The 18,146-nt window shown below is 36.8% G+C and overlaps 1 protein-coding gene across 1 annotated transcript; it reads left to right on the top strand.

Moving 5' to 3' along the window:
* Nucleotides 1-2,949: 2,949 nt before the first annotated feature.
* On the top strand, nucleotides 2,950-18,146 carry ube2g1a (ubiquitin-conjugating enzyme E2G 1a (UBC7 homolog, yeast)). The gene is made up of 6 exons (XM_053485767.1): nucleotides 2,950-3,142; nucleotides 7,379-7,481; nucleotides 9,121-9,218; nucleotides 12,019-12,197; nucleotides 12,324-12,447; nucleotides 16,523-18,146. The coding sequence occupies exons 1-5, from the start codon at nucleotides 3,097-3,099 to the stop codon at nucleotides 12,408-12,410; spliced, it is 513 nt and encodes a 170-aa protein (XP_053341742.1). The 5' UTR covers nucleotides 2,950-3,096; the 3' UTR covers nucleotides 12,411-12,447; nucleotides 16,523-18,146.

Raw genomic sequence — 18,146 nt, 5'->3', positions numbered from 1 at the left:
GCCAATCCACCTACATGGTTTTGGAAGGTGGGAGGAAACCAGAGAACCAGGAAGCTCAGGGAGAACAACATGGAGAAACTCTACACAATAGGTAAGATAAGGCTCTTCTATGACAGGACTGTAATTATTATTTATTTTCCCTAACTAGATGTTTTACATTTTAATATCATTTTTTGTTAAACTGTTGATGTTTTTCACGAATGCTTGTCCATCAGACGGTTTCCCCTCGGTTATTGTGTCTCCACCATCTCTTAATTTGTGAAACAATACAAATTATTGTTTAAAAAAAATAGGATCTTATTTATATCGTTCTTCTCCTAAAACCCATTGGTTTCTTGTATTTTTTAGAGCTACAGCCTCTGATTTGATCATTGATGATCGACTGATTAATAATTACGAATAATAACCCACAGACTTACTTATTAATCAGGATTCAAGGGAGTCTAGAAATGTGACTTTTATCTATAGGGGAACTTTTTAACATTACAATATGGTGAGCTCAATTAAATGCTCAATTTGACAAAAAGTGTATAATTAACTAACAAGGGAATTCTGGAAAATGTATATAAATCACCAAGTGATAGCATGTTGTTGTTGTTGTTCTTCTTCTTCTTTTTCCAGCTGTTTCCATAAGGGGTCACCACAGTGGAAGACGAAGTGGCTGATGTAATGAACTGAGAGTTTTAATTACTTAAGAAACATTATTTAAAGATTTTATAACAGTGTTCTACTATTATGCCTCTTTCAAGGGCAAGAAGCTTGGATTTTAAGTCTCCACCTAGTGGTGAATCATCTTAACTTCATAATCTTATGGCCCATCATGGCCAACCCTGACCACCCACTGCAAAGAGTGTTTTCAGTGCAAGACTACTGACACAAAGGTGCTCACCTTAACAAAGTCAGGAAATCCTTTAATATAAGCTGGGAGATCTAGGCTTAAGGCTCTTCTGCTATATACATAACAGTGCTACCCACATAACTCTCTCATTTCATCTTTCATGTTCTGCTCACTACTCTCAGTAGTGTGGACTCGGTATCACTTTCATGCCGCTCCTTGCACAATCATTACTATTGGCACTGTTATTTGCACTGTCGTCTGGTCATAAATATAATTGCACATCAAGGTTGTATTGCATTTCGTTTCATTTCACTTATTAGTATATTTCATTTATGTCTTTTATTGTAATTATTATTACTTGTGACTTATATACTTGTGACTATATATATATCTACATGTCTACCTAATAAAACAAACAAACAATATACAAAATAATTCTAAAAGAAATTTACATCAAATACAACTTGTTTTTGGTTCCATTTTAAAAAAAATTCAACACTTTTTAAAATGCTCAATATTATGTTATATATTATTAATTATATATATTATGTATTTTATTTTATTATTAATTATATGTATTATGTATTGTATTTATTATTTCATTTTTTAAAAAAAGGTTGTGAGCCTTCACTGGATCGTCACTGGATTTTTTTTACTTGGTCTGTATCAGCTGATGCTACTTGATTAATATTAGTTTGTGTGTGATGTCTGATCTCTTAAAACAGTGGTTCTCAACTCCAGTCCTGAAGGAACAGGTAGTCCACCTTGACCAGAGTTAAAAATCATTGTCTTAAAGCACACTGTATTGCATACCCTAAATATTTTTTTTCTTAACCTTTATAATTTCACATGGTTTTATTCATTGGTTCCGGGACAATAAAGCAGATTTCATCTGTGTGTTTTTTAAATATTTGAGAAGACATTAAGTATAATTTAATCATCAACATCATTTAAAATGTTAATGCTTTATACATTTTAGTCAGAGGTACAGTTACTTTAATTTCATTTAAAAAAAGATAACAGTAAAACAAAAAATTTTCACTCTTAATTACTATGGTTCAAAAGAAAATTTTTACTTTCTATTCACTACATTTTTAAACCCTGCATGACTGAAGTTGGTCTAAATTACTAAGAGAACTAAATGTTAACAGACGTGACAGCACAAATAAGATTTAATAGCATCTGTTACTTCACAGAGTTAATTTATCAATACAGTGTGTAGTGTCACAGCTAACTATGACATAATGCATATTTAATTACGTATTTGAACAGTTTAAATATAAATATGCGTATTTGTGTGTGTATTTAAAATGTTTCATAGGGATTTTTAGGGCCCAAGCACTATAGATGCGCACACATGCACACACATTTATACAGTACACACACATTACAATTGTTCACCCCCACACTCAACACACTCAACAAATATTTAGGCCCTATATAGTGTCAATACAAGTTGTGTGGTGCCCCCGGGTGGCAGTGGCACGGGGTGCTTTGGCCCTTCATCAGTGCTTGCAATTATATTTTTTCTTGTTTTTTGTTTTACAGCAGTTGGCAGCCAGTAAGTTGCATTATCGTCACCTATAGTTTGCAATCTCCAGTCGAGTATTTCCCAGTCCAGTCTTCCTTAAAAAAAAAAAAAGCCATTAAATGCTTCCTTCCCTTAACCAGGCGTTTAACATTCTTCTGTATACAGTACAAATGTCTCACTTTAGTTTCATTACCCCACTTCTGAGGCCATTGTTGATTTGCATTTCACCACATAACCTTTTATCCCTGACTCTCATGATTTGATATTGACCTCAACGCAACAATGTTTTTTTTCTTTTTTTTTTTCTTTTGAATTTTTTTTTTGCAAAGGAACAAACTATTATTGCGTCGTACATAGCCCTATTGCTGCGTTGCGTTATACAATGCGTCCTATAGTTGCGTTGTACAGACAAAGACACACTAATATCAGTTTTAAACGGGTCCGAAATTAAATTTTTGAATAGTTTTATTTACTTTTTTTTTTTTATAAATTGAACCGTATTGCTAGGCGCATGCGCAAAACGCAAAGCACATAAGTGCCCTCGAGCTCTCTCTTTTCTCGTGGCTTCACTAGAGATTCTGCGCATGCGCGCACTTGGAGCAGAATGTTGAGCGAAACGGAGTAGAGGAGACGCACGGACAGCAACGGATATTTACAGCCTGTGCTTCCCCCCCCCCTTTAGCTTAGTCCGAACGCGTGTTAAAATCAGAGTGCAATAGGTTTAACGATGACGGAGCCCCAGTCCGCGCTGTTGCTCAGGAGACAGCTGGCAGGTAATTCAACAATGACTGCTGGCGAGCTAAAGGAAAGTGGCTAAGCTAGCTGGTATAGCGTGTTGGCTAAGCTACCTAATTTAGTTCTTCGCTCGCACTTCAGTTCCCAGCCTATTCAATTTTATCTTTTACTTAAAGTTTTAAATTAATATTTAACACTCTGTAAAAGGTCGTGTTGACGCGACTAGACATATATATTATTTAAATTCATTCTGCATGTAAAGGTTACACGGGCTCTCTGGCCTGTTCAGCCGGCCGGCAGCGTTGCTCAGTCAACGCTGACTAGCATGTTAGCATGACTGCTCATGTATTGACGCCAAGCTAACAGCGTTCCCCCCTTTCTTCATTCTTTTTATTTTCGCTCATTTTTTTACCTGTTTTTTGTCTAAACTAAGAGTGACACTTTACACCATGGGAACGGTATGTTCTTGTTGTGTTTAATGGCCGACATGTTGTGTGAAAGGCAGATGCTGCAGGGTAATCATATCCCTTTGTTTTTCCCTTCAGCTAGCAGGCTAAAGTTAGCAGGCTCGGTTAGCCAGATACTAGCCAAGGGGTCACAGAGCAACATCAGCAATCTGATCGCGTATTAGACGTGTTTGGAAGTGTTCAGTATAATACGCACTCCCTGGCCTGGTTAGATCTGTAGTTTTATTTCATGTCGTGTTATGCTTTTTATACTTTAATCTTTTGTCCAAAGCTAGCAGTGAACAGGACTTTTTTTTAACGATTTTTTTTTACCCTGATGCATGAGTGACAGCTCACTAGCCCCATGACGTGCACGTTAGGTTTCTCAAAATGCAATCATTTCAAGGTTTGTTACAGTGAGACAAGAGCAAGACTTGTCCTCATCATTGTTGTCACAAGTCTACAACAACAACTATTTCTAAGAAAAGTGTGTACGCTCACATGTCAATGCATTTCATGTACAGCGTTTAGCAGCTGCATTTACTTAGAGCATCTAAACCCAAGCCTGGATAAAATGAGAGGTTTGTTAGGAAGGGCATCCGGTGTAAAACCTATGCCAAGCTGTGTGTAGATCAGGTGATGACCCCTCAACAGGAACAACCGAAAGACTAACATTTATCTATAGTGCGTTTAAACTTTGTCAGAAATTCTCATTTAAGTAGGGCGGTATCTAATAAGACTAGAGGTTATTTTGCAAAGCAGAAAACCCTACACGAGTCAAGTTTTTTTGGGGGGGTGAAACGTTGCATTTATTGCCTGTGTATTTTTGGAATGTTAATAGGACTAAAATTGTTTAGAAAATCACGTTCGGTGGTTTTGATGCGTTATTCTTAATCTTACTGTCTTGCGCTAAATTTGCTTCAAAACCGAACTGACTGCTTACACAAACCAGATTCTCCCAACTGTTTTTACTCGCAGTGTTTTGGCTCGTAAGTGTTGTGCAATGTTTGCTAAGAAACCCCATACCCCGCCCTTTAGAATCAGCATAAAACACCCCCTCCAAACACACTCACATACACAGGCAGCTAGAACATTTGCTTCGTGCCAAATGTTCACAGCTGAGAGTAAGCACCTCCAAGGCTGTTCTGGCAGTAATCCAAAGATCCTCCTCATTCAAGGACTGTAAAAAGATCCTCAGGACAGCGTCTGGGTGGCTTGCCTCGTCCCCTTTCCAGCTAGAGCAGATTGGCGGATTTGAATCGATCGTGTTATGGCTGCTTTCTCTTAGCACCATCATGGTGAACTCACTAACCCTGCTTGTGCTCTAAAAGCTCAGCTGGACTGGCAAGTAACAAAAGGCATTTTTTCCTGGCTAATCTGGGGGCTCGCTGCATGCTCGTGTGATGTTTATGGTACAGCAGTGCCCCCCCCACCCCCCTTCAATCTGCAAACGATCTGTGGGGCTGTGGAGAATTGTATAGAGTGAAACCCTCTGTGAGTAGTTATGAGCTCAGAGATGAGAAGTGAGGCAGTGAGAGAGTATGAAATGTCTTCTGTAACATGCAGCAGGTATCCTATCCAGTTTATCTTCTATCGATTTGCATAAGAGGATGAGAGCAAAATGTGAGTAATATATTTTCTTTAAGAAATTATTTGGCATGGTGGTTAAGAAACCAGAGCGTGAAGTGCACATATCCCTTTAGCTCCCTTTGCAGAAAAGGCTAAATTTCGCGGGTGCTGGCAAAACGTGAAGTCCGGACTTCTTAATTTTGTTGACCCCTTGTTGATATGCTCATGAAAAGCTTGTCGAACTACACACTACTTCATTTGTTTAAAATCTTGTTCATGTTTCGAGAGACTTGCTGGTTGAGCAGCCAAAGGGAAGCAAAGGCACACCAGGAACAGATGTGTTGCTTAGCTCTGGAGTCAGACAGCAGGACATTAAGATGTGTACATGTTACGAAATAGGTGTAAAGGAAACGTGAATTATAACACTCATTTTTTTTCTCTAGAGAAGAAATGCATTGAAAAAGCAGAATAAATGTGATAAAGAATTATCTAGCTGTTTGTTGAAATGTCACATGACTTATGTGACTCTGGGTATTTTCCCCCTAGGTCGAGTAATGACTTAACATTGCACGTATCTGCCAAATTCCCTGTTTTTTTTTTTTTTTTTTTTGCTATATAGTTTAGATTTAGGCGAAAGCGACACTTGCACAAACACCTGTATCTCAGCACAGATGAATTTCGTCTATTTGCACACATCTTAAGAATGTGAAGAAGTTTAACTTAATAAAACAGAAAAGTTAGTTTTGGATATTAGTTTGGTGTTATGGTCATTTTGCCAATTTATAAATGTGTAGATACTTTCACTAGAATTTGCTTTGTATACAGTTTTGTTTTTGCGTCCGCTTTAGCTTGTTCCATGCCTTATGTAATAGTCTTACCCTAGAACTAACAAGTCAGTTAAAGGCCAGTAAGATTTTACATGCACGTCTTTTCCTTTTGTGCCTTGATGTAATGGTAAAACAAGTCAAGTAGTTAAATTGACTAGACTGCTAATGTTTAACTTTTTTTTTTTTTCCTCAAACGTTTGTTTCTTCTAGATGATGATGCTTTGTTTATTCAGATCACACTTGTATGATTCATTTGCTTATAAAAGACACCACAGACAGCCAATTATTTCATCTGTGCTCCTTTAGTTATTGTTTTGCTGCGCTTTCTAAGTAGATCACATGCAGAAGTCCATGCCAGCCTGACACTCATAACTCATGCGGACAATCAGGCACCACTTTGCTTTTAGATTTACACACTGTGACTCCAGCTCAGTCATTTAAATTGCTGTGTGGCCACAAACAGGAACCTGAGCTCCTTTCATACTGATCTGAAATCAGATTTGCAGTTTCCATTACTGGCTATGTTTAGAACTTGGACGGAGTGGAGTGTGGACCACCTTCCTTTCTGTAGCTACATAGTCTGCAGTTAACAAGAAATCCTTTTAGTTTGTAAAATAAATCGAGTTGATTTTAAAATAAATGTAATTGTTTTAATAGTCTTAAAGTTTTTCATGGATTTCACTTTAATCAGTACAGGATTTATGTATTAAACCTCAGTCCTATGCTTTTTGTGAGCGTCTGCTTAAGTAATTTAAAATTTGTTCTACTATGTACCATAAAGTGATCATGGTTCCTGTATATGTCTGCATATCATTGATGTCTCTAACTTAATATGGCCCATTTTAATTTTTTACAATTTTTGGCACTGTTTTCATATTTTAGCAAGTACCAAATCCAAACATAAGTTCACATTTATATTGTCCTCTAATTCAGTTTTTGTAAGCATGCAGAAGAGACAGTTAAAGTATGCTGTTTGGTTTACTGGCGCTAATGAGATGTACTCCTTGGCTATAGAAATCTGGTACCTTTGCGTCCATCAATATTCAATGGTACCGAAGGAATTCAGTCGGTGCCAATCAGGCCCTGTATCCACAGCACAACATGCAACATTTATGATGTCATACATGACTTGGATATGAAATACAACAATTATTCCATATACTGTCCATAACTGAGGACAAAGTTTAGCATGGAGGTTAATTAGAACAGCACCACGGACACCCTTCTTCAGCTCTAGTTTAACATAACACAAAAGAAAAGGACTGCCACCTTGTGGTGATGTTTTTTGTTACAGTATATGCATGTTGATAAGCTTTTGATTAAGATGTGTGCACAAGGATGTTTTTATCAAATAACTGACACTGTTTAAGTGTGTGTCTCTTCAGTTACAACCAGAAACTCGCGTTTATTTCTCTATCATTCTTTTTTTCAGAATTAAATAAAAATCCAGTTGAAGGCTTCTCTGCAGGGCTGATAGATGATAATGACCTCTACAGATGGGAAGTGCTAATCATTGGTCCTCCTGATACACTTTAGTAAGTACAATTTTTATCCTGGATTTAATGGGAGTTTATGGGATCAGACAATATAATATTGAGTAACTTTTCTGACTGTTATCAAAAGTCAGGTAAAGCATCCAGTTAAAGCTTACTTTTACCTAAACCACATATACACTCAATGAGCATTCATGCTAACAGTCAGATATCAGTTTGGAGAGAAATAAATGGCTATTTACAGGTGTTTTTACATTAGCACCCCCATGATTGTTTCCAGGAACACATGATCAATCTAGGCTCGGGAACCATGTCAGAGTCCTCTTAAAGAGGTGGTCTTGGGCACAGTACAGCGTTCTCAGACAGATTAAAGCCCAATCCCAATTCTATTTTCTACCCCTACCCCTCGCCCCTTCCCCTTGTCCCTTAAAACGAAGTGGGAAGGGTTAAAATATTTCCCCTAAGAAATGGGACACCACTACAACACTGTTATACGTCATCATACGTATCCGTTCATTTACATGTACACATACAGTATAGCAAAACAAACAATCCGTTATCAAAAGCTCGGCAAACTGCCGTGCTACTGAACTTTCATATTTGTTTGTAGCATGCAGTAAAGTGTATATGACATAAAAATATATTTTTGTAATATCGCGCAAACGGTGCTATCCGCTAGCAAACTTTAGCGGTTTTTTTGCAAACGTTTTTTTTTACAAAACATCACCATAAACACAAACACAAGACTAAAAATAATATACATATAATGAAAACTTGTCATAAAAATCCTTATTAATGGCAAAAATCCGTTAAATCTATGGGTCTGCTTGCTCGAGTAAGCGGCCATCTTGAAAATTTCGTTAGCCCTTCGTTTGAAGTGAGGTCCCGAAAAATCTTTGTTTGCGGGGCTATCTGGCCCTTCCCCTTCCCCCTACCCCTCCAACCAAAAGAGAAATGATACACCCCTACCCCTTCACGTGAACGAGCCAAACAGAGGGGTGGGGTTAAGTGTAGGGGTAAGGGGTAGATTTGGGATTGGGCTTAAATTAGATATGGAAGCCAATTGTACCCGAGTCTCATCCTCTGACATACACGGCCATAGCTGATAAAGTGGGAAGAGCGGTGCTCTTGATACTTTTTCCAGAATATCAATAATAGACATAGTGTGATGGTTAACTTCCTCATTCTCCTCTTCCCATGTTTAATGGTGGCTCACAAACCAAATAGGTGCATACTGCCACCTGCTCTGTTAAAGTATAAGTACGCAAGTATACCCTAGAACAGAGAACAAATGTGATCGCAGGGGAGTGGGGACAGTCGAGCAGTCGTTTTTGCATGCTTAGTGCTGTTTGTTTACAAAAACAAAAAAATGTATAAGAAAATTGAATAATTAGTGTTGAAGTAGGTAGTTTACTTAGATTGCGCTTTATATTAAGATAATTGCTTTAAGTCCAAACTCTGGTAGAATGCAGATATCTAGGGGGGAAAAATAAATCTGAAGATATACAACTTTGGAAATTTTAAATAATTCCTACAATGGTAAAAAACACATGTTTGTAGATTGAATGTCCCAAATAGTTTGCCAAATGCTGCTGGTTTTCCTTTTATAAATGTTTGATTCTTTAGATGCAACAATAGACATTACCCAACTCTCTTTCTAAACCCCTATTTTTGTCTACAGTGAAGGCGGAGTGTTTAAAGCCCATCTCACATTTCCCAAAGACTATCCTCTCAGGCCTCCCAAAATGAAATTTATTACAGAAATATGGCACCCAAATGGTAAGAGAACTTTCGGTTCCTTTCGGAGTTTTCATTTATTGATGAATTATGTACCCCTTGATTCTTTTTTTTTCTCTTTTTTTTTTTTCTTTTCTCTGTAAATGTAATCTAGTATGATTCTAAAGAGCACGGGAAAACTCCATGCATAAAAAAAGTGACCTGTTTGTCTGTTATTTAATTAATAAAAGCTATGACTTTAAAAATAGATCAGTTTTAAAATCCTTCTGGTATCTGTGTGACAATTGGGGGGGAAAATTTACTTTTAGTGTTATACTTTTAATTTATCTTGACACCCGTTGTTACCCATGCTGCCTGGGGAACCTGCTTGCATAATGTGACATATTCGTAGCCGTGACATTTATAGAACGAACACAAGAACTTCACGATCAAGTTTTTAATGTGTAATCTAGGGCTGCAACAACTAATCGATAAAATCGATAATTATCGATAGTAAAGTTCGTTGTCACCGAATGCCGTTATCAATTAGTTGGGTTGCTCATGTCACCGAGGAGCGCGACCACAAGATGCACAGATGCACAAAGATACACACAGATACACAGCCGCTCGCACAATAGAGGTTACAGAAGCGTCAGCAGGAAAAAGCGCGCCTCATGAGCAATAGTGATTAGTTAAATGGCGCTAATTTAGATTATCTTAAATTACACGGTGTGATTAACAGTAGAATATTACATTTAGTAATTGTTGTACTGTTATTTGCATTCGCTGAAAACCACATTTTGTGACTATTAGCTTTTTGCATTTCTACAGTTTTATTTAATTTTTTATAGTCCACTACAAAGTTGACTAGCAAATCCGTTTTCAAATGTAATTTACTGTGGCTTTACTTATGCATACATCATTTTATTATACAATATTAATATATAATTTTATTATACAATATAATTTAGTTTTTTTTATACATAAAAAATACCCTGATTTATGTTTTTTTTAATAGTTATAAGCAAAACATCAAATTAAAGAAGCGGTTAGGTTTTATCCGATTAATCGAAAAAATAATCTCCCACCTAATTGATAGACAAAATAATTGTTAGTTGCAGCCCTAGTGTAATCATTCTGTTTTAATGTGTAATATGTTCTGTCCGCATACATCTCCCACCTAACTGATGATCTGGTAATCAAATGTAGCTACATTGTCATACTGTGAGGTAATAAAAGTTGAAGATGGCACTGCCTACTGTCACGTTTGGTGAGGAACGACTGTGCCGTGTTTACAGTACTTGTATGATGTATACACCAGCCAATATATACTATGTTATGTGTTGTTGTTGTTAGTCTTTCGGCTGCTCCCAGCAAGGGGTTGCTACAGTAGAATACCCAGTCCGCTGGAAATGCTATGTGCAGCATGCTAACTAGATCTGTGCAATTTCATTATTTATGCCATTCAATTAATTGTTGATTGGTTTCAATGGGATTATCGCTTTGTACGCAAGATGGTTTTATAAATCAAGTTTATCAGCAAGTCATACATTTTAGACACTTTTAGTAGTTTTTTAAATACTAAAACATGTCAAATATAGCTACTTGAGACAAATCATAATAAACATAAATAAGATTCACAGCTCTAGTGCTAACTTTGACAGCTCAGCTGTATGCTAATCTTAGTTTAGCCATCCTTGCTGGCCATCCTTACACAATCTCTAATAACTTGTTTTAACTAAACATTGGGTTTCTATGATTGAAGGGGATGTGGATTGTTGCATCAATTTAGAGATCACTAAAGCAGTCTTTTTTTTTTTTTTCCATGGAGAGCTCTGTCTTAAAACCATTTGCTCTGGTTTTAAAATCCTGTTTTCAAAAAAATTTTTAAATCAGACAGCTGATGTGTGCACGCTATTCGCAGATGGATTTGTGCTTTAATCATTATTAATGATTGATTTATTGTTTATTGCTGATTCTTCACTAAAGGATAAGAAAAATGTGTACATTTTGCAACCCCAATCTTTACATTCAAATTTTTGTCAAATACACAGCCATACACTGTATCATATGCAGTGAATTGCTTACACAGCAGTTTGTGACTCTGGTGAGGGAAGGAGACATAAATGTAAAAAAAAAAATATATATATATATATAAAAAAAATATATATATATTTTTTTTTTTACATTTATGTCTCCTTCCCTCACCAGAGTCACAAACCGCTTTTAGTGGCAAAAAAAAAAAAAAAAAAAAAAAAAAAAAAATATATATATATATATATATATATATATATATATATATATATATATATTTTTTTTTAATATATATATATGTATATATTTATATTTTTTTTATATTTATATTTTTTTTATATATATATTTATATTTTTTATATATTTTATATATATATATATATATATATATATATATAAAATCTGTCTTTTTAAAAGTTAAGAACGGTATAAATAAACAGTTTTAAGTATTGAATTTACGGTGTGGTCTTGGAGTGTGAAATAGAATGATGAGCCGTAAGACATTAAAATAGCTGCTTTTCATGTCGTTATCTCATCTTTCATTTATAAGTTTTAGCACTTGATTAATGTGTTTGAAGCAGCTTGTACAGGTCCAAGTGATAGAATTTCTCCCTATAAATAAACAGTAGAAGACAGGTGTAATACATATGCATAGAATCCTTCCTTCTCTAAGTGGTCACTGGAGAAGCGTGCATAATTCTAGGTGTAAACAGTTGTGTGTCGCTGCTGTCAGTGATCTGATGTGAAAGGGTCTTTGATGTATCCAGCCACACCTTTAATTACACTGCCCCAGAGTTCATGCTTTCTAATTTCCTGTTCTTGTTTGCAGTTGACAAGAGCGGCGATGTTTGTATTTCTATATTGCACGAGCCAGGGGAGGACAAATACGGCTACGAAAAGCCAGAGGAACGTTGGCTTCCCATTCACACGGTGGAAACCATCATGATTAGCGTCATCTCTATGCTAGCTGATCCTAATGGAGAGTCTCCTGCTAATGTGGACGCAGCAGTAAGTCTCCCGTCGTAAACTTCGGAAACAGGGTCACTTCTTAAGTCTGATGCAGTAAGAGCAATTTATTCACTTTTTAACTTTAAGAAAGACTGTGTTTTGTTTGTGTATTTGTAAACATCTCAGAAAGAGTGGAGGGAGGACCGACATGGTGAATTCAAGAGGAAAGTTGCCCGTTGTGTACGAAAGAGTCAAGAGACGGCTTTTGACTGATATTCATCCAGCAGCTTGTAGCGTCACAATTTTCAGGGTAAGCATTGAACTTTAGCCATGTACTTTTATAGCTGCTATCCCATGACTTTTTTTTTTTTATTTGCTAAGCTTTATATTCACCAGTGAGAAACCAATAAAAGTTGATTGGTTATTCACAAGTTGTTAGTCACTTTGTGGTTACCTACCAAGCTTTTGTCATGAGTAACCTGTTTAAAGGGGAGGAGAGGTTCAGGGGAGCACAGAGTTCAGACACTGAGTGGTAACCTCATGTTTAATGTAGTCCATTAGTGCTGCTAACTGCTTTAAAGACCTGATTTAATTCTTCTTGGCATGGGTTAGTGAGTTTCCAGCACACTGTTAAGAGAATTTTGGTCCATATTGACAAAGACATCACAGCGTTGCTGCAGATTTGTCAACTACACATTTCTTGATGCGACTCCCACATCCCAGCAGTGCTCTATTGCAGTGGTCTCCAGCTTTTTTTTTATTTTCTTTTTTTTTTTTTATCATGGACCGGTTCTATGCAAGAACTATATGCAAGTTTTCCACGGACCAGCCATCACGCACTTGTAACAAAGCATTAATAAAGTGCATAATATATTAGGGCTGCAACTAACGATTATTTTGATAATCGATTAGTTGGGCGATGTTTTCGATTAAACGATTAATCGGATAAAACCTAACCGCTTCTTTAATTAGAATTTTGCTTATAACTATAAAAAAATAAAAAATCAAGGTGGTATTTATAAAACACAGTTTATAAAAATAAACAAAGAGTTTAATAATCTTTAATTTGGACATTTTACATCTTAAATGAAATGTAGTATATAATATATATATATATATATATATATATATATATATATACATATACATACATACATACATACTTAAGAAAAATATAAACACAACACCTTTGTTTCTGCTCCGATTTTTCATGAGATGGTCTTAAAGATCTAAAATTAATTCCAGATACACAATATTACCATTTCTCTCAAACATTGTTTACAAATCAGTCTAAATGTTTGATACTGAGCACTTCTGCTTTGCTGAGATAATCCATCCCACCTCACAGGTGTGCCACATCAAGATGCTGATCTGACATCATGTAGTGCACAGGTGTACCTTATACTGCCCACAATAAAAGGCCACCCTGGAATGTTGGAGAGAAATGGTAATATTGTGTAACTGGAATGAATTTTAGATCTTTAAGTCCATCTCATGAAAAATCGGAGCAGAAACAAAGGTGTTGTGTTTATATTTTTGTTGAGTGTATATAGTTTAAAAAATACACTGATATATTCAATTGATAAGATATAAACAGCTAAAATAATGTAATTTTGTATAATAAAATGATGTATGCATACATCTTTAACTTTGTAGTGGACTATAAAAAAACCTGTAGAAATGCAAAAATCTAATAGTCACAAATGTACTGTTATTTGCATTCGCTGAAAACCACAACAATCACTAAATGTAATATTCTGTTATTCGCACCATGTAAATTAAGCTAATCTAAAATAGCGCCATTTAACTAATCACTATTGCTCATGAGGTGATGCTCAATGCGCAATGTGATGCTAGCGAGTAGCACGTGAACAGGTCTAGCCCCGAAGTTAGCAAACAGTTTAAACTAAAAGCACTTCAACTTTTACACGATGAAGAGAGAGTTTTTACTGACCCTGCTTACGTTTCGCCATCCGTAACACCAACATGTTTTCTTTTTAAGTGTTCGTGCATGACATGCCGTGAAAGCTCGGTCTTGCATAGCGTGCAGGTTACCGTCTTCTTAGAGGCGTTTAATGTAAATCACTCCCATACCTTGGAGGACTCGGGGCGCGCGCTTTTTCCTGCAGACGCTTTTGTAACCTCCATTGCGCGAGCCGCTGTGTATCTGTGTGTATTTGTGCATCTTGTGGTCGCGCGCCTCAGTGACGTGAGCAGCCCAACTAATCGATAACGGCATTCGTTGACACCGAATTTCATTATCGATAATTATCGATTTTATCGTCTCTTAAAGCTAGGTTATTGGAAATGGGAACAGGATTTTTATTGCTTTTGTGACGATTTCAGGTTATTCCTGCTTGATTTTAATCCAGCAAAGTTGAAGTTGCTTCAATAATGCTTTTAATGCCACATTGTTTGTAGTGTGTGCTAGGAGCATTTGAATCATATGTTGCAATGTGCATATGGAAGTGAATGGGAGATATGATGATCATTTTCAAAATAAGACATTCTGCAGACTCTGTCAAATGTATGTTTTTAATTCTTTCTGTGCGCCCTGATGAACTCATTGTTGGGTTTAAGAAACTAATTTGAGATTATTTTAGCTTTAAGACATAGTGTTACCCTGTGCTCACAAAGAGATGAACATGGTCAGCAATGCTTGATATACCTAGGATGTAACAAGATGTTATTTGAGTCACTGTCACCTTTTGTCTGATTGGACCAGTTTGGCTATTCTCCTTTGACCTCTGGCATTAACAAGACATTTTCAGTGGACTGCTGCTTACTGTACCAGTTCTCTGTGGACCCTAAAGATTGTTGTGTGAAAATCCCAGTAGATCAGCGGTGTTGGAAATGCTCAGACCAGCCTGTTTGACCCGAAAAACTATTATAGCTGTGTTCAAAGTCACTTAAATTACTTTTCGTTCCCCATTTTAATGTTCAGTTTGTGTATCGCTACATGCATAAATACATTGAATTGCTTCTGCTTTGCTGATTTTAGATATTTGTGTAAACGAGCAGTCGAAAATCTGTACCTAATGAAGTGGCCAGTGAGCATAGGTTTCTAACAATGTTTGCTCACTTTTCTACGTTATTATTTTTTTAATACTTATTTATCAGTCACTAAGCATGACTCATTTTCTGTCCTCCAGCAAGATGTGATTCATTAGCAGAAGGTTTTAGGGCATTTTTACACAGTGGGGCAAAAAAGTATTTAGTCAGCCACCAATTCACTTAAAAAATGAGACGTCTGTAATATACATCATAGATATACCCTAAGATAAACCCAAAATAAAAGTCCAGAAAATCACATTGCAGGATTTATAATGAATTAATTTGTAAATTCCTATGTAAAATAAGTATTTGGTCACCTATGAATAAGCAAGATTTCTGGCTCTCACAGACCTGTAACAACTTCTTTAAGAATCTCCTCTGTCCTCAACTCGTTACCTGTATTAATGGTATCTGTTTGAGGTTGTGGACAGGTGTCTTTTATACTGATAACGAGTTCAAACAGTCACACTCCAAACTTCACTATGGCCAAGACCAAAGAGCTGTCAAAGGACACCAGAAACAAAATTGTAGACCTGCACCAGGCTGGGAAGACTGAATCTGCAATAGGTAAGCAGCTTGGTGTGAAGAAATCAACTGGGGGAGTAATTATTAGAAAATGGAAAATGTACAAGACCACTTATAATCTCCCTCGATCTGGGGCTCTATGCATGATCTCACCCAGTGGGGTAAAAATGACCATAAGAACTGTGAGCCAAAATCTCACACGGGGGTCCTAGTGAATGACCTGCAGAGAGCTGGGCCAAAATAACAAAGGCTACCATCAGTAACACACTGCGCCGCTAGGGACTCGAATCCTCCAGTGCCAGACGTGTCCCCCTGCTTAAGGCAGGCCCATCTGAAGCTAGCGAGCATTTGGATGATCCAGAACAGGATAGGGAGAATGTCATATGGTCAGATGAAACCAAAATATAACCAGTAACTGTGTGTGAAAACCTTGTGAAGACTTATAGAAAACGTTTGACCTCTGTCATTGCCAACAAAGTATTTAGACAGTTATTGGCAGTATTTTTTCATATTTTGTCTCTCATAGTTGAGGTATACTTATGATGAAAGTTAAAGGCCTCTCTCATCTTTTCAAGTGGGAGAACTTACACAATTGGTGGCTGACTAAATACTTTTTTGCTCCACTGTACTTTTATTTTGTTAGTTAAAATACGATCTTGATTGGACAAAAGATTTGTGTGGGAAGATCAATTTCCACTTGCAATGTGCACTGCCATAGAGCTAGCATTTGCTTGTGTTGACTTTAACATGCAATTTATTTATGATAAATAAATATAATTAATTAATTTTATTTCTGTCTTTACCAGGTATCCAGTCGAGAAACAACATGGCACTGTTTTCCTGCACTCTACCACCCTATTGCCGGATTCTTCTTGATTGAGCGTTGGCAGAAACAAGCTGGCATCAATACGCTGCAATAGAACAATAACGGCTCGTACAGATATGGACGGAACGTGCCAAGCAAATGCCAACATCCAAAAAAAAGAGAGAGAAAAACCATAACATAAGATGATTACACATTTTTACGCAAGTTTATGAACTGATACAACATTCAGGAAAGAAATTGTAAAGACCTGTAAATAGCACAGACATAAAACCGGATAATATATAAGACTCCTCGTATCCATCCAGCGAAACACTTAGTACCAAATAAATAGCGCTTTCTGTAGGTAGAATTTGAGTCCTGTAAAAAAGAAAAAGAGAAATCCTAAAAACCCAAAACAGTTCATTTTCCCTTTTCTTCCCCATAGCAGCTTCTCATGTAGTGCTCATCAGTTCTTTTACAGGCCACGTCTAAGGAGATGCGTAGCAATGAAAAGGGCCTTTTTCCCTCCTTCTTGCAGATTTTCATTGTTTATGAGCCTCACATTGACAAAGTAGAAAGAAACAAGCCTGAAAGGTGTGTGCGCGCGCTTTGATCGGCATGTGTTACTTGAGGGAGGGTTTGGTGGGAGGGAGGGTAGTTTGCGCTATTGGTGTTCATGGTTTGGACACTGACTTGGCGAGAATTGAAGAGAGAAATTTATTGTATAATGTAAAGTATGGAAAATTATGATTTCTGCAACAATCAGTAAGCAGTTGGATTGGTTTTAACATTAGGGGTGGGGTGGGGCTTGGACTGGGGGGGGGGGCAAGTCCTTGATTTGGCTCTAGAGAAGTACTGCTAAACAGTCCTGCACCTGTGCATGGTTCTGCAGTGAATTTTCAACAAAGGGACAGTTGACAAGGAAACCCATCAGATGTGATACCTGCATGTTTAAGCTCATAGGTTTTAGTTTTTTTTTTTTTTTTTTTTTTTTTTTTCAAAAGTGCCTCCAATTGAAATTGCTTGGCTTGTTGCACCTCCTGCATTGGATCCAGAGCTCAAAACGGGGGATGTTGAGAAATCTTCCTGTGCTCTTCCAGGCTTGTCTCAATGTTTTTTGTTTTTCTTTTGTTTTTTTTTCTCTCTTTTTACTTATTTGTACCAGCAGTAATGTATTATTAAAGATAATTTGGTGTAGCAATAACGGCCCCTTTTCCCACCTGTGTGAGTAGTGTGTTCTGTTTCACGAATTTGTCAAGTTTCAATATTTAGAAAAGGTTAGTAACAGGAAAAAGAGTTATGCATAAACATTTGCCCATTATTGAAGGGAATTCCTTTCCCGAGCAGGGTATGTGTCTGGCCTTTGATAGAATTCGGTAAGCATGCTTTAACTGCAGGTTTCTCACGAGCAGTTTGTTGAATTATGTTTAGAAGGTGTGTGTGTGTGTTTCACCATCCTGCTACTTCCCACAACCCATTGCTCTCCGTTTAATTTTATTCCTGCTCTACAGACTACTGCAGTTCTCTTGCCTAATGTACAAAGACAAAATACTGATGTATATTTTTCATGTTATGGAAGTTGTCTCCTCTAGTGAATTCTTCTAAAATATAATTTTTTTCCAATA

This window comes from Clarias gariepinus, chromosome 24 (genome assembly GCF_024256425.1).
Source record: "Clarias gariepinus isolate MV-2021 ecotype Netherlands chromosome 24, CGAR_prim_01v2, whole genome shotgun sequence".
NCBI classification, from domain to species: domain Eukaryota; kingdom Metazoa; phylum Chordata; class Actinopteri; order Siluriformes; family Clariidae; genus Clarias; species Clarias gariepinus.
The sequence above is the reverse complement of the archived record's forward strand: the minus strand, read 5'-3'. Positions and strand labels throughout refer to the sequence as shown.

Coding starts and splice junctions, on each gene's coding strand:
- ube2g1a (XM_053485767.1), top strand. CDS start 3,097: ATGACGGAGCCCCAGTCCGCGCTGTTGCTCAGGAGACAGCTGGCAG. Junction 7,482..9,120: donor GGTCCTCCTGATACACTTTA/GTAAGTACAATT, acceptor TTTTGTCTACAG/TGAAGGCGGAGTGTTTAAAG. Junction 9,219..12,018: donor AGAAATATGGCACCCAAATG/GTAAGAGAACTT, acceptor TCTTGTTTGCAG/TTGACAAGAGCGGCGATGTT.